This window comes from Oreochromis aureus, linkage group 5, assembly GCF_013358895.1.
Source record: "Oreochromis aureus strain Israel breed Guangdong linkage group 5, ZZ_aureus, whole genome shotgun sequence".
Classification (NCBI taxonomy): domain Eukaryota; kingdom Metazoa; phylum Chordata; class Actinopteri; order Cichliformes; family Cichlidae; genus Oreochromis; species Oreochromis aureus.
In genome coordinates, this window is record NC_052946.1 from 32,778,732 (window position 1) to 32,793,886 (window position 15,155).

Genomic DNA, 15,155 nt, shown 5'->3' on the forward strand with positions numbered 1-15,155 from the left:
ATCTGACGTCAAGCAAATAAAAGCCACACAAAAAGCAGTGCTTTAAAAACAAACACCGATGCTTCTAAGATACACAGTCCCTCTGACATTTTGATGGCCATGATTGATGGTTTTTATGGTTGCACTGAAGCTACAATAAGTTTAAACTTTTAGAGCCTTGATGGACATTAATTAAAGGGCAGGAAATTCTTACCAAGCACAAGGGGGCTGAGTTACAATGCTGAAAAAAATATCACTGCAAGGGCACAGCAAGTACAAATGTAAAAAAGAAATGGCTTGATTTCTCGCATTCAACATTTATGGCTCTTCAGCTACATTTCCAAGATAAAATAATAAAATCTCATTAAGAAAACAGTCTCGACATTAGGAATGGGAGAATGCGATCAAAATAATCAAAGACAAGTGTGTTAAATTTCCCACACCTGCATGCGAGTGATTCTACGGAAGGCCTTGCCAACATATCCATCTGGAGCGTTTCAGGACATTAGGGGCTCAACACCTGCAATTTAATGGACACGCTGCAGGAAACAGCGCAACTATTCCGAAACCATATGGATGTTTAAACTTTTCGGCAGAACAGCAGGCCAATGTGATGTTTTTGTTCTGAGTCTCGATTCATGCTGGGCTAATTATTGCTAATTTAACTGAGCCATCCTGCATCAAACGCAACAGTTCTCCTGAAAACCGGCTTTAACCGGTTACCTACAGGCAAAATTCTCCCAGCGATACCAGTGTGTTTAAGAAAAAAAAGTACATAAGATGTTGTTCAGAGATAAAAAGAAGACAAAGAAGTTGCGTCTGACAACGTACTGTGGAGAAGGACAGGTTGTGAAATAGTAGAGGAAAAAAAATCAAGCCATAAAAACACTCTGAAGAAAAAGACAGGTGTAAATCAATGGGAGAGCAGCCGATTTGCTCTCAGGACAGCAATAACCAGCTCTGAGAGTGCTGGTACGACTGGAAGAACCTGCCCCTGGGTCACAGCACAACAGGTACAGACTTGTTAAAGAGCGCTCTGAGTGGAAAGAAAACATTCTGTAGCGAAGTTTTGAGCGCAAAAAGAAGAAAAGTATTCTTCTCATTTCTTTTCAGGAAAGTATTGCCAGTGTTTGTTTTCTTTTAGCCACAAGTCTCTGTGGAATGAATGTTTTTCTCATTTTCGTGCATTCATTATGGAGTGGATTTCCATGTAATTGTTGTTCTTTTGTTTCTCTGGCAGTTATCCAGTGAACTCACCATACATCTTTCCCTCATCTGACAAGATGATTTTCCTCCTTCCACAGGGAGGGTAGATGGCGAGGGCCTCCTGGAAGCTCTGCTCAATGTCTGGGGACCACACGCCCTCGGCATCCCCGTCCATGGTCTTGTCTTCATTGTCCCCGTCCAGCCCATCTTCTGGGCTACCGTTGGCACTCCACTCGTTGGACGCAATTGTGGCGGCTCCCCCTGGGCCCAACCCTGAGCCCCGGTATCAAAGGATCTGTAGGTGATCTGTTGAATAAAGTTGCATAAACGTTTTTAAAAGTCCCATACTGATCACAATTTTTATGATCATCACCAGAGCACAACCCAACAGTGTTTTTCACCCAAACAGCAAGTTAAAGGGTCTGAGGAAATGTAGAAACAGTTTATCGTTAGTCCAGCATTATTTGGAAACGCTCATTGAAAAAGTATCGTCTGTTTTGCCAAAGCCATAATTTAAGCCTTATTTGTTGCCAAAAAAGAATATAAAACAAATCAGTGAAGCACAATGTTTCACTTCAGTTCCTATTACTATTATTATATATTTTTCTCCAGTAAAACCTCACCTAGTAGAATTTACAGATGTTGCCATAGTAGAAAAAGTTTGATCTTTTAGCAAGATCAAACACGTTATTTACACAAAGGCATCCATGCTGGTCCCAGCTTTACACTTAAATATCCAAATTAAGCCAAAGTACAGGCCATGTGACATCATCTGGCAACACACATAAAAAGTCCAACATAAAATTGTCTTATTTTTGTGCGGGGGTCGGTTTGTGGAAGTACTGCTTGAACTGGATGGGGGAGTTTCATGAATTTGATGGACACGCTGTGATATGTGCTAAGCAGCAGGCAAACGGGTCAGGAGTGAACAACTGTCTTCCATTGTTCTTAGAGCTTATGAAGCAACACTGCTGAGCTTCAAAAAAACGAATTTTGACTTGATGCCTTCTATGAACAGACACCAGATAACCTTGAGGACATATCTAGTAAAACTCAATCAATTCAGTTATATCTAAGACAACCCAAATTTGACTCAAATCTCAAATTTGTCTTTTTTTCTTAGAAATCCTCACAACTGGAAACATTTGACTTGCTGCAAAGAAGATCTCCTTGAAAAAGGAATGTTGTTCATCTATACAGCCACTACCTTCTTTGACGTTTTTTTTTTTATTGCAGTCATTAAATTTGCAAGAATAAACAATGCAACCCGTAATCATTATGATAATTTCCTTGATTTTATGTCTCTGAAATGGCCAAATGAATTCAAGATATTCCATAAAACGAAGTTTAAAGACCTCACTAATCAGTGCTGGCCTCAAAGAATTCTTGTGGTCTGGGAACTGTGTTCCAGTGTGGTTGGCTTATGGCTGACTGCAGGCATGGCTCTTAAGCATTTTTCAAGCTGCCTTTTCAGCATTGTATTGTTTCTAAAATGGAAGTCTATGAGGTAACCATTATCCTCCCAGGATGCTTATGTTTCTGCTTCAGCATTTCTGCAGATACTGACAAAAATAAAGTATAATGGATAAATACAGACCCAGCCAGTTCTTTTTTTTTTCATTACTGACCATTATTTTACGAGGTCTAGAAATGCAGGATATCATAACAGCATAAAAATCAACCCATAACATTTCTATTCTCAGGTGAAAATATCAATTAGTAACAATAGTGAATAAACCCCTGTTTGTAATGGCAGTTTTACAGCCAAGACATTTATAACATCCTCTCTATATTGCAAGGTAAAGAATCTACAACTTCACAAATGGATACAACGGTACAACACACTACGAGGAACTTGATGAGACAAGGGAGAATAAACTCCCTTTTAACAAGAAGAAACTTAAATATAAAATGTAAAATAAATATTATACATACACTATAATGTATCAAATCCATCATTCATGAGTACAGGAATCTCTCCTAGGCTTTCTTTTTCCATGCATTTCAGCAGTACGTAGAACAACACACACACTTTACAATTACTGTAGCTATAACAAAATGTCTGATGGTGAAAAGCAGAGGTGAAGGATTAGTGATGCTTTCATTCCCTTCCCATCATCATTTAAAAGGAATTACAAAAGATCAAAGGTGAATAGAGTATGGCAATACTGTTCCTGCAGTGAAATTCTACCACAAGCAACATGCAACATTAATTTTATGGATGACACTGAACCAAAGCGAGAGTTTGAGAAATATCCACAAGTCAAGCTGCTAATTTTAGCTGAGAGGGTCCTGGTTACGGTGGACCCTTTGAGACAGGGTCACGGTGTTAAAACTCAACACTGAAACTGAGCACTCATCAACAGCTCAAATGATCTCAGTCCTCACGAATCACTGGGCTGGACTGCTCCCAGTGACTGCTAGAGTTGGGGTTAGTTTAATTATAATCTATCTAGCCAATTTGTGGGGGGAAAAAATTGTGATACTTTACCGATAAATAAGAATCAAAAATGTGTGCAAGTAAACAATTAGAAAGCCCTGCACTGACTTGTGTAAAACCATTTCATAAACTATAAATTGCCATTTAATGACTTATGTAGAAAAGAAAAAAAATCTGGTTTTAACTTCTAAAAAGTGATGATTTCTTACATTTTGCACAAGAAACAAAACAAGAAGTGGCAAACAAACCAACAACAAAAAAAGCTTGGGCCTACAATGTAATGTGGGCAGATAAATTAAGAAATTGGAAAATGCTCGTTATGGTTTCCAACAGCCAAATATGATGATTTCAAGTGCAATGTTTTATTTCACCAACATCTCAAAACCCTAAAATAATCAATCTACTATAATACATGGCATATTCTAGCATCACATCTTTACATTTTAGAAGCTAAAACCATAAAATGTTTGAGCAGACTGAAACAACCACAAGAGTTTCGCCAGTGTGGTTTCACTTTGTTGTCACGCTGTCCGCATCGTAACAAATTAAAAACTAAACCAGCACAAAAGGTCCACTTTTATAAACAATAATGTAATCTTCAATACACGTCTGTCTCAATCTCAAGTATAGCACATGCTGGTCATATAGCTTGGTGTGAAGATGTCTTTCAAAGTATGTCATTAATGAGTGTGCAGGTGTTGCGGGGTAACGGCCTCAGTAAAGCCGAGACCGTAATCATAGGCTGATGGCACAGTTAGGGAGGCGTGGAGGGAGAGGTGGCTGCTCTGTTGTTTATCTCCAATTATAGCAGAGAAAACACTGCAAACCTCCTCTGCACTGTGAGCTGTGAAGAGCCGCAAACAGCGCTCAGTGTAACAGCAGATCCGACGACCTCAATGGAGCTTCCAAGTGCTCACAAGAGCGTGTTCAAGTGAGGTGCTGCAAAAGAGAAGCTCTTCACTAAGAGAGGGGCCTGAATTCCAGACATGTCCTTATTAAGAAAGGGCTGCGAGTGCTCACTGTTTCTCCTCCTGCCTCCCTTGTGTCAACCCAGCGCCCTCCCCTCCCTCCCCTCCAACGAGCACTCAGAACGTCTTTACCCAAATAAGGACAGGAGACCAGGGGATGCATGTATGGGAGGAGGAGTGGGTGGTGGGTGGGTGGTTTGGATGGTAGGTTTGAGAGCAGAGGGGGAAAAGGGGTGTGTATGGGGGGGGGAACTAGGGGGGACTTTGGAGGGGGGAAGGGGGGTCCAATTTAGGCGTCCACTTTGGAGTCTGGAAAACAGTGGGATTGTTCCAGCTGGAATGCAACATCAGCAGTGAACACGCTCCCACTTTGTGACGCTCAGAGCTCAGACTAGAGGGAGGGCATTGTCAGTGGAGCAATTTTTCAATACATCTCCGAGTGGAGTCACAGGATTTAAGTCAGGACAATGGCCCTGACTTCATGATAAAACTTGGACGGACAGTTTTATGGACTCAAACGCAACAGCTAGTTTCATACTTGTAGAGAGCTCCAATTAAATGAGTCAGGATGAGGAGGTTTGGGATTTAGTTGTCCAACATGATTTACTCCCAACATACCAGTAAAGCAGTTGTAATTAACATACTGATTAAATTAGAAGATCTCTCACCAATGCACTGCAATGTCCCTTCGAGCCAGTTTGGGTGAGATACTCCACAACATAGTAACAACTTGCAATGATTAAAATATAAACAGTCCTCAGTGTTGATAGAAAAGAGAAATCAGTTGACTGATGTTGAGTGGCATTAACTGTATGAGCATGTTCAATGAGCAATAAGTACTTGTGAAGCAAAGGTGATAGAAAATCCTCAGTTCCCCATTCTCTACTCGAATAATTTACTGTTCTTTTTCCTGTTACATGAGATTAAAAAAGGAATATCCTTAATGTTTTGGGCTTGAAATTAAATACAAAGTAAAGTTAATGACATCATTCTGGTTTGGCACACCAAAACACAGCCTTAACTGAAATGGCACTCCCAACAGCAGCAGCCTCCTCTAGCAGGAAAACGCACCTTGCAGTGTGGCAGGAGCAGTTCAAGGAAAGCAATAAAGTGCTCATGCCTTTTACCAGACCTCTAAATTTCCAGATCCCAATCCAGTAAGCATCTGCATGTTGCACAAGCCCGATCCATGGAGGTACCACTTGCACCCCATATGTCCTAAAGGATCACCTACTTCTGTCCTAGTACCAGTAACTGCAGGGCTATCATCAAAAGGTCCTATGCCGATAATAGGTCAGAGCTGTTTGGATGGCAAGCTCGCCATTTTAATATCATGGCCTAATATAACATTTTACTTAAGAATGAATCAATTATGTTGTGTGAGACAAAAATGAGACAGTGGTCACTTTCATGAGTAAACCATAGTATGAAACATAAATCTTATAAGGGTGATTTCTGTTTCTTTTCCATTCAGCTTAGACAATTGTGACACACTTTGGCTCATTTTAATTTGCTGACATTTCATAGCACAATTGAGAAACTGTTATGGAACTGATACTGATAATAACCAGCAGCTCCCATGTACAAAACTATGTGTAAGACTTTTAGAGCTTTTGCCAGATGGAAACACTTTTTTTTAATGTGTCCTGGTTGGATGACACACTGCTCTCACATTTTACATAAAAATCAGGGACACACCTCCCCTCCCTCTGTCTGGGAGTCAGGCCATGGGACTCTGAGACCAACATGCTACAGAATTCCAATGTGCAGCAGGAATGTAAATAACACTGCAAAGCTATGCGGCTTGCACAGTCATTGAAACAGCACCATTCATGCACCAGAATCCCTCTACCCATTTTCCCAGTCCTGAATCCAGCGATCACATTACATTCTGTTTTCAGCAATCCGCTTATCTCTGCTCCGGCTCCATCTACGAACTGACCGGAGTTTGTTGGCACTGCTTTGAGTTTACCTTCTTCTGAGACAGGGCTGTGTGTGGTAAAATGTACCAATAAATTCCAGAAATTCTACTGAGTCACTCTCAGCTGGCTTGCTTGGTCAAATTGAGGAAAGTTTTCAACATGGCCTTAATCAGGAAAGGGAATCCATCAGTCACACAGAATGGAGGAAATCACTTACAAACACCTACAGGCTGGAAAACAGATTCTGTTTCTCTCAGTAAAAACGAAATAGGTGTCTTGGCATTCAGCAGTTGGTAGGATAACATTTAGTCAAACAGAAAAGGCAGAGCTGACACATTTTTTTATGTTGTCTGTTATTCCTCAGTTTTATCTTCCACTGAACATGATATCATCTTGGGTCTCTCAAATGGACCAACCAGATGGGTTTCTACTTACGCAGCGGAATTCAAAGACTACAGTGAGGCAAGACCTTGAGTCAAACTTTCTCTGTCATGTCTGATTTTTATGGCCTGACGGCAACATCTCCTCTCGAGTCCAGCGGTGGGAAAAGAACATCTGTCGAACCTCGAAGACGTTTAAGACCAGACAGGATGGATCATAGTAATACATTTTAGCAGAGACTAAACATCCCACCATGAGAGCCATGTGAGCCCACTGAGCTAGGACAGCAGTGTAAGTACAACAAGGGCACATTATGTGTCCAATAGCTTACAAGTGCAAAGTTAAGTTTTAAGCTTCTGCTGTATAGCAATAAGGGAAACTATTATTTCAATGCCCAGGTTACATGTGTCACAAAAAGGCCTCCCAAAAAACAAAACCACAACTTAAAAAAATGAAGCCAACAGCTTCAGTTCTTCTAACGGCCACTTGAGGCTGGCTCCTAAAGATCATCAGACCCCATAGACCCCTATGCTAACATTCAGCCACGGAAATTACTTGTTTATAGCCATATACAAAAAAAATTTTGGTCTGTCTAGCTAAGCCAACCCTTCTTCACAGCAGTACAGGAGCCAAATCTTTTTTTTTCTTTGTTTTCTGTTAAATTTAGGGATGTGACAGAGGGCTATATGCATCTTTTCTAAATAGTCTACAGCATTGTGGGTCAGCCTAAGAGTCCTGGGCCCACCGACTTCAACAATGGACACATCCTGACAGCCCATTATAAAAATATTTTACAAGGTTTTATTTTTACTTTTTCAAAATAATTATTTAAATAAAAATGAAATGAAATGCCAGTAACAAGCCTTAGATGGAGAATGAAGTCAATGCAGCAAATACATTTTCTGTTGAAAGTTGAAAAAAACTGTTATAAAAATAAATTCTTAATTTCTTTACTGCATTTTTTTTAAGCAGTAAAGACCAGACAGGATGGATCATAGTAATACACTAGAAGCTTTAATAATAAAACCATCAACTACTCTGATTACTCCGACTCTGAATTTAAGGTAGAAAACACAACCTTGTAAATGTAACTCGTTTAAAATTTTAAAAACACCTGAAATAAATATAACATGAATTCTGTGATCTCTAATACGTTGGTACAGAAATCATCCTTTTTTGCCATTGTGGTATTTAAGCCTTTAACAGCAACTATTAAAAAGTTGAACCTGGTCCACAGGACTGAAACAGAAGAAGACACAGTTGGAGCCAAGGTTATAAACAAGATATCTGACAGAGCCATTAGGTATATTTGCAATATATCTTTACAGGTGTTTTCCTTTTATTTTTTGAAACAAGAAATTCTATATGCCTTATCAAAATGAAGGTGTATGTAATGCAACACGCGCATTTGCTTTAGGATTTGGTTTCAGTGTGTCAGCCATAATTTTTTATAGAATTGAGTTATTTATAAACCCCACTAGCTGAATACCAGGATGCAAAAACCTATTTTGGCTGTAATGTTAGTACATCTGATTTATTTGGCCACTTGGGGTAGTGCATATCGTTTGTATTATTATTGGGGTTTTTTCAGATAAAGCACAAACAAAGCACCATGAAAGGATCAGCTTCCTTCATCTGTTCACATCTCTGTACACCCCATGACTCAGTTCTACTGACTCATGTCCCAAAGCAGATTGTTAACAGATTTCCTTCAAATCTGTCTCTTCCACTGTTGATCCATCAAGACTGTTGTGTTTGCATGTCTCTCTGTCATTGCTCAAAGTCAGACTGTATATTCTTCCATCTGTACACTACAAGATTTGTTCCTGTCGTTATAAATGAAGTCTTTGTTTAGTTGCTGTAAGAGTTGGGACACTTGTTGGCAAAGAACAGGCCCCTACTGGCAGACATAAGCCCCCCCGCTTAGCTGGGAGTAAAACGCACCTCCACTGAACTCGTGTATACACAGTTACAAATCACAGACCCAAACTCCTCCACATTAGAGAAGCACACATCTTGTTAAGGTTGAAGGGTGCTCACAGCTGTAGGGTCAGTGCTCTCGTTCAAAGTGAGACCCCCACCACACACACACCAACAGTCTCACAAACACACACACACACACACACATTTAACAGGGGAAACAACAGGTCTTGGCGGCAGAAGGAGCAGCTGCTCTGTAAGGTCAGATTACAGATAAAGAAAACATTTTAGGTTCCGGGCCAGGAAAGCTGCTCTCTGACAAGAGCTAGAAACATGGCCTTATTCCTCCTGACACAGAACACACATATGCACATGTTTAACTGCAGCACTCCTCCTTCATTTAGGAGATAAATCTAAGGTGATGAGCTGGCACAAGTGTCAGGCTGTGTGCTCTCTGCGTTTGCTGAAGGCACCACTGCCTTTTTAAGACTCATGAAAGCACGAGCCCCATCTTCCAAAAAAAAAAAAAAAACGAAAAAAGAAGAAAAAAAATCAGAGTCACCACCTTCCCCTCTCCCTTCTGTGTCTGTGTTTGGCCCTAATAAATTCTCTCCAGCTCCTCCAATAACTTCCTCCTACTTCCTATCTGGCACGGCACTCAGGAAACAATCAGAGCTGAGAGTGAGAGGAGGGCTGGACGGCCAACAGCTCACACGGCAAGAGACAGAGAGAAAGGCAGAGGGAAAAGTTAAGACAAACACATGAACACACACATACCATATGAACACTCTGTCAAGTCAGACATTTGCAGTTTGATACCAGCTGCATGCCCGAGGAAAACAATAAGGCTCAGAATAACGTCTTGCACGCAGAAAGAAAGCAATCTGAGCTGGAAGAGTCTGGCACACATTCCTCAATTATTTACACCATGAAAATGAAGAGAAATGACTATTATTTATTGCTTTCTTTTAATCATTTCACATAGCATGGAAACCGACTAACATGCTGCATGGAGGCAAAAAGAGGTGGCTGGTTTCCTAAATGAGTCACAGAGTCTCAGGCGGATAAATGAGTATCACACGTCAAGGCACAGCATGAACATAAGGCCTGATTCATTCATTTGTTGGTCTATTTTAACACTGGATGCTGCTGGCTATTTGGTCTACCTTGAACTGTGACACGTTCAGAGATTTAAGCCTAATCCAGCTGAAGAGGGAAAGACTGACACAAAACAGGGCGAGAAAGCCAGAGAGCTTTTCTATTTTTTTTTTCTTTACAGCCTGAATCAGCATTTTAATCGGAAATTTTCTGGGGAACGTAGCAGAGAAGCCATTCTAGCCTGGATTGGTCATTTTGTGGTGAGAGGAGCGGTTTAAAGCCATAATCTGTGAAACCTTTAAGACATGCATAACTTTGCAGCAGAATGCACCAGCCAATAATTCATGCAACCGTATAAATTGTGGCACAAGGCATTTAAAAGCAGCCACGGCTGTGACAGAGCTGTATACGAGCTGTATCACGAGGAAAAAAAAAAACTCCAATCTTACATAAAAAGCGCACCTAAAGGTTAAACTTGTTCTTCTGTCGAAGACAAAAGTCTAATCAGCCTAAAAACGACTACACCTGTGATGTTTTATATTAGGAGCAACTAAAATGAACTGTGCTGCAGAGGGAGATCATCCCCCAACCCAAAACACTGAGCAGAGGGATTAAAGGAGTTTCACATGAGTGCCCTTGGGTCACTGGAGCTCCAGTGCGACACACACACACACACACACACACACACACACACACACACACACACACACACACACACACACAGCTTCATAAAGTGTAAGCCTGTTATTTACAATGGAGGCTAGGGAGGAGACAGACATTGTCACAAATAACATTTCTTTCTGAGTTCTTCTTCTTTCGAGTAAAGAAATGTGGAACATTGCTAACAATTGGTTGCCAGAGGAAGAACAACTAAAACCTTTAGCAACTTGGGGACAACTGACACAAAGAGTATTCTGTTCTCAGCCACTCCCCAGCTCCTCCCCTTAGTGGTCTGAAGAGGAGGCCAGAAAGCTTATCTGTTAAAACCTCATGGTTTGGAGGATATGTAAACATGTGCAGTGAATTAATGTGAATAAAATGTTGATAAATTGCATTACTGAGGACTTTCAAAGTGAATTCTATTTTGAAAGATTTTTACACTTTCTTTTTTGGCTCTGTGACTCCAACAAGTAGCTCAGTCCAGCCGTTACTAGCTGACAGTGTCAAACTGCATATTGTAATCCAGATCATCATTAATGCCTTTCTGCTGAGAGCTGCAGGCTTTTCTCTTTGTGTCCTCACCGCACAGACATAAGTGGTATTTGTTCAGGTCTGGGTTGACAGAGGCATAAGTGTCCACCATTTGGACGAGAACTTCTGGAGCTGGTGCTAAAAAGCGACCAATGTCTGCACAAATGGGCAAAAGCTCATTAGCTGGTCTTCTGTGGGTTTGACACAAACGGGTGAAGCTGCTACTGACAAACGGTCAACAGACCTGCATCCAAAGTAAACTCTCTGCAGTGCAAACATGGGATGCACTTCACCACTGGAATTAGCCCAACACCACAAATAATTTGAAATACCTATAGTAGCTACAGTTTCTGATTAAGCATATTTAAAAAAAAAAATCAAAAACATAAGGGGATTGATTTGTTTCACCCTAATGAAGAGAACACATGCTCATTAACTCTTCCCTCTAATAAACAGCCTGAAGGAACACAGCTGGGGATGAAAAAAGAGAGAAAACAGCCACTTTTAGGGAATACTACCACAAGTAATCTAATTGACCTCCATGACATGGTAAAGCTATAAAACCTTCCCCTAATTTAACTCCTACACAAGTACAAAGTGTAAATGCGGAATCCAAAACGGCTAAGAAATATAAAGTATGTTCAAGGAAAAAAAAAATAAGACCACATTGTACAGTGGGAGGCCTGATGTATTCAGGCTGCATGAAAACAATGAAAGAGAATCTGATGGAACAGCAGAATGCTTAATCCTCTCCAGATTTACCCATCAGCATCAAAATCTATTATTAGGCATCTTGGCGTGTCTCATTTACCAAGGGCACATTGTTTGGTTGTTCATGTTGGTGTTTCATTTCAGAACATTTCCACATGTAGGTCTTAAGCAGGCCCCAAACTGGAGATCTGGCTTCTCAACCATGACTTAACATGACAGCAAGAAAAGAGACACCCTATTTGATAGCCGATTATCCTTCTGCTTTAAAAGACTTTAGAGCGGGCTTAAAGGGCTACACCAAATCATTGTCATACTTTAATTTACAACTGTGTTTTTGAAAGACAATGATGTTAAAAGAAAAAAGAAAAAGAAACACTTTCCTTCTGCCTTGAATTTTAGGAAATGTTGCAGGGGAAACAGTAACAGACGTTAACAGGTTATTCTGCTAACAGCGACCAACCTGACAGACCACATTCTGCCACTGAGTCAAACGTGTTGACTGTCAGTGATTTAACTGTGCAGTTCATATGACCGCGCAAATTTAGGATAAAGGAGGTGCCAACGTTTGGCTCTGTCAAAACGGACGCATATTATTTTCGCCTAGGTCTACACTAACCACACACAGTTGTATAGCAGGTGTAGCCTGAGGTGGCACTCATATAATTATACAATTAGCTCGCTACGTATCCATGCATCTCAAATCCTCACCTATGAATTATGTACTTAGAAGGACTTTGCAGTGTATCATCACATGCCACGTTTGAAAAAGTCAAGAACAAAGAACTACATAGATAGACAGATAGTTAAATAGATAGACAGATAGATAGATATATAATTTTCCAAAGTTTTCAAGTTTACATATTTTAAAATAGAATAAATTGTCTTAACAAAAAATATGTCCAGTGTTCAGAAGGTGATAAAATCCACTTAATCTTTTATTTTCCAGTACTTTACTTTCTATAACAACTTTTATTCTGTGGTTTACACTACATAGTCTTGTACACCTCAATGTGCATGTACATAAATGAATTTAGATTTCACTTTAAAATGTAATTCCAGATGTGAGTGAAAAAAAAGCTTTGGTTTGCTAATCTAAAACTTTGATACAATACAAACCATTATAAAATCATCCATATTAATTTGTGAGTGTTTTGATGAAGAAAATGCTTGATTTAAATTTAGTCTTAAAAATGTATTAACATACTGCAATGTTGTTCACAGTCTGCCCGGCTAGAGCTAAAGCGAAAGCAGACGTAGCTGAGCTGACACACACACACACTTTTATATGAGATAATCTTGGTTTGTTTAGGCGTTATCAAGAAAACTACTCTGTATTTGTAATTCCATGTAGGAAGCATCAACAAGACCTCCAGAATTTATTTAACCTCGCTTCCTAATCAAGAAGCTGTCTTACCTTAGTGATGCAGAGGTCCAAATCACGCTGATGTTGTGTATTCCTCTAAAACGTTTTCGTCCAAATCGTCTCTCTCCGTGCTTGTCTGTAAAACTGTTGGATTCTCCTTGAGGAGCAAGGCTGGAAGAGTTGGATCCAGGTATGAACTGTCCGAGACAGAAAACAAACATGTTTTTCCCATTTCCTTCTGTCAAACGAGAAAACCTTTTTCCTTTTTTTTCTCTTTTAGGTAAAAGTATGTGCCAATGAACGGGCTACCGGTGGAAATATGATTGCACATAGGCTGTCAAAGATATCCATGCACACTGGGAAAGTCAAACACAATAGAGTATCAAACTGCAAATGTTTTCTTCCCTCCCAACGCAGGGAGCTCCGCGGAAAAATGTAAAAAATGACAATGATCTGAAAACTTCACCGAGACAAGCGGCATGAAAAAACTCCCCAGAAAAAAAGGCTGTGGACAGAAAGAGGGAACATTTGTGGAAGACTTACCTTTTTATTCTGGCAGTCAGCTTATTCTCCTCAGTGGGGGAAACTGGTCAATTCAGTAACTTTGTTATATTTTGGCGCGCTGTTGTTTTCCTTAATATTTCTCAGAGGTTTGACAGTATAAGTGGAATGTTAAGTATGACTTTGGTATGAAATCAACGCACTACACTGGAAAACGAAGGGGGAGGGAAAAAAAGACTTTCAAGGAGGAGCCAATGGTGCGCGTCAATCAACAAGCTGTTGGAGGGGGGGTTGGGGAGGGGGGGGTAGTGACTTCACCGCAGGCCCCGCCCACAAAATCCCTGAACGGTGACTGGAACCTCTTGTCCGAAAAACCAGTCTGGCAGTACATACACACGCAGAAATATGTCAAAGGTAGGAAATATATAAAGGGCATTTACATAAAAGACTCTGTGGCTTTATATAAAAGCAATGAAACAGTCTTTAAATTCATCTTTTTAAAACGTTATTATTATTATTTTATATTACTGTAGATAACTTTAAAGAAACATGAAATATTTAATGTTTCAAAACCTTAATGCAATTTTTAAAATTCTCTAAATAATAATACATTGTGCAGTTAGTTACATGTAGAAATATTATCCTGTCCAAAATATTAGTGATAAAAAGATAAGATAATATGGTATAGTATATAAATATAAACAGAACAGAGAAGATCACAACAAATTACATCACTACTAATCACTACTGACTAAATGGGATTTAGATGTTGGAGGCATTTTCACCTGCTGACTTATCCCCAAGGGGCCACCACAAGCGATGGATATGCATATCTGATTTGGCACAGATTTCACATTGGATGCCCCTTCTGGCACATAAATGATTACCTGGGCTTGTGACCCCCTGAGGCTGGGTTTACGTCTCCTCTCATTCTAAAAGCAGGGATCTTTTGCATGTAAGGCGAATATGTTCACTACTAAACCATGGAGTCACCTTCATGTTGCCTCGGAACTTAATTTTAGTCTTAATTTTACAGTAAGACAGAGAACAAGAAAATGTTAAGGTCCCCTACACACTCAATAGAAAAATGATGCCATCTCAATGTCACACAGAACAAACAGCATACATTCAGTGGTTTACTCTGTGCGTCTGATTATGTTGATATTTAATTTTCTTCAAATCCAAAGAACAGAAACCTCAGCTTGATGTTTGGTACTTAATAATGGAAAAATAATACAAATAATGTATTATGAAAAGCTTTAGTTAGAAATAGATAACGGACTCAGCTTCATTGTCATTCAACCATTTGACATCTTCCTCTTTCTTCTTATAATTTCTTAGATCTTAGTATATGCAGCATGCTACTAAATAACAGGTAAAAGTGGAGACATGACTAGAATAAATACTACTATATTTAAAAAAAAGTACTAAAATATAGTATAATATTATTTATAATATGTCATCCAGTCTAAGGT

At 39.7% G+C, this 15,155-nt stretch overlaps 1 protein-coding gene across 8 annotated transcripts in view; it reads right to left on the reverse strand.

Moving 5' to 3' along the window:
- The window catches only part of tead3b (TEA domain family member 3 b), a 28,344-nt gene extending 14,448 nt beyond the window's left edge, over nucleotides 1-13,896 (reverse strand). For 6 of the 8 annotated variants that reach the window (XM_039612311.1, XM_039612310.1, XM_031736641.2 and 3 more), the window contains exons 1-3: nucleotides 13,723-13,895; nucleotides 13,231-13,376; nucleotides 1,237-1,491 (exon numbers count right to left, since the gene is read on the reverse strand). In XM_039612311.1, coding sequence (XP_039468245.1) covers nucleotides 1,237-1,360 — 124 coding nt within the window. In that variant the 5' untranslated portion in view covers nucleotides 1,361-1,491; nucleotides 13,231-13,376; nucleotides 13,723-13,895. Of the gene's footprint in view, nucleotides 1-1,236; nucleotides 1,492-13,230; nucleotides 13,377-13,722 lie in introns of all 8 variants that reach the window. The other 2 variants (XM_039612308.1, XM_039612306.1) reach the window with 1 other exon arrangement.
- Nucleotides 13,897-15,155: the final 1,259 nt, after the last annotated feature.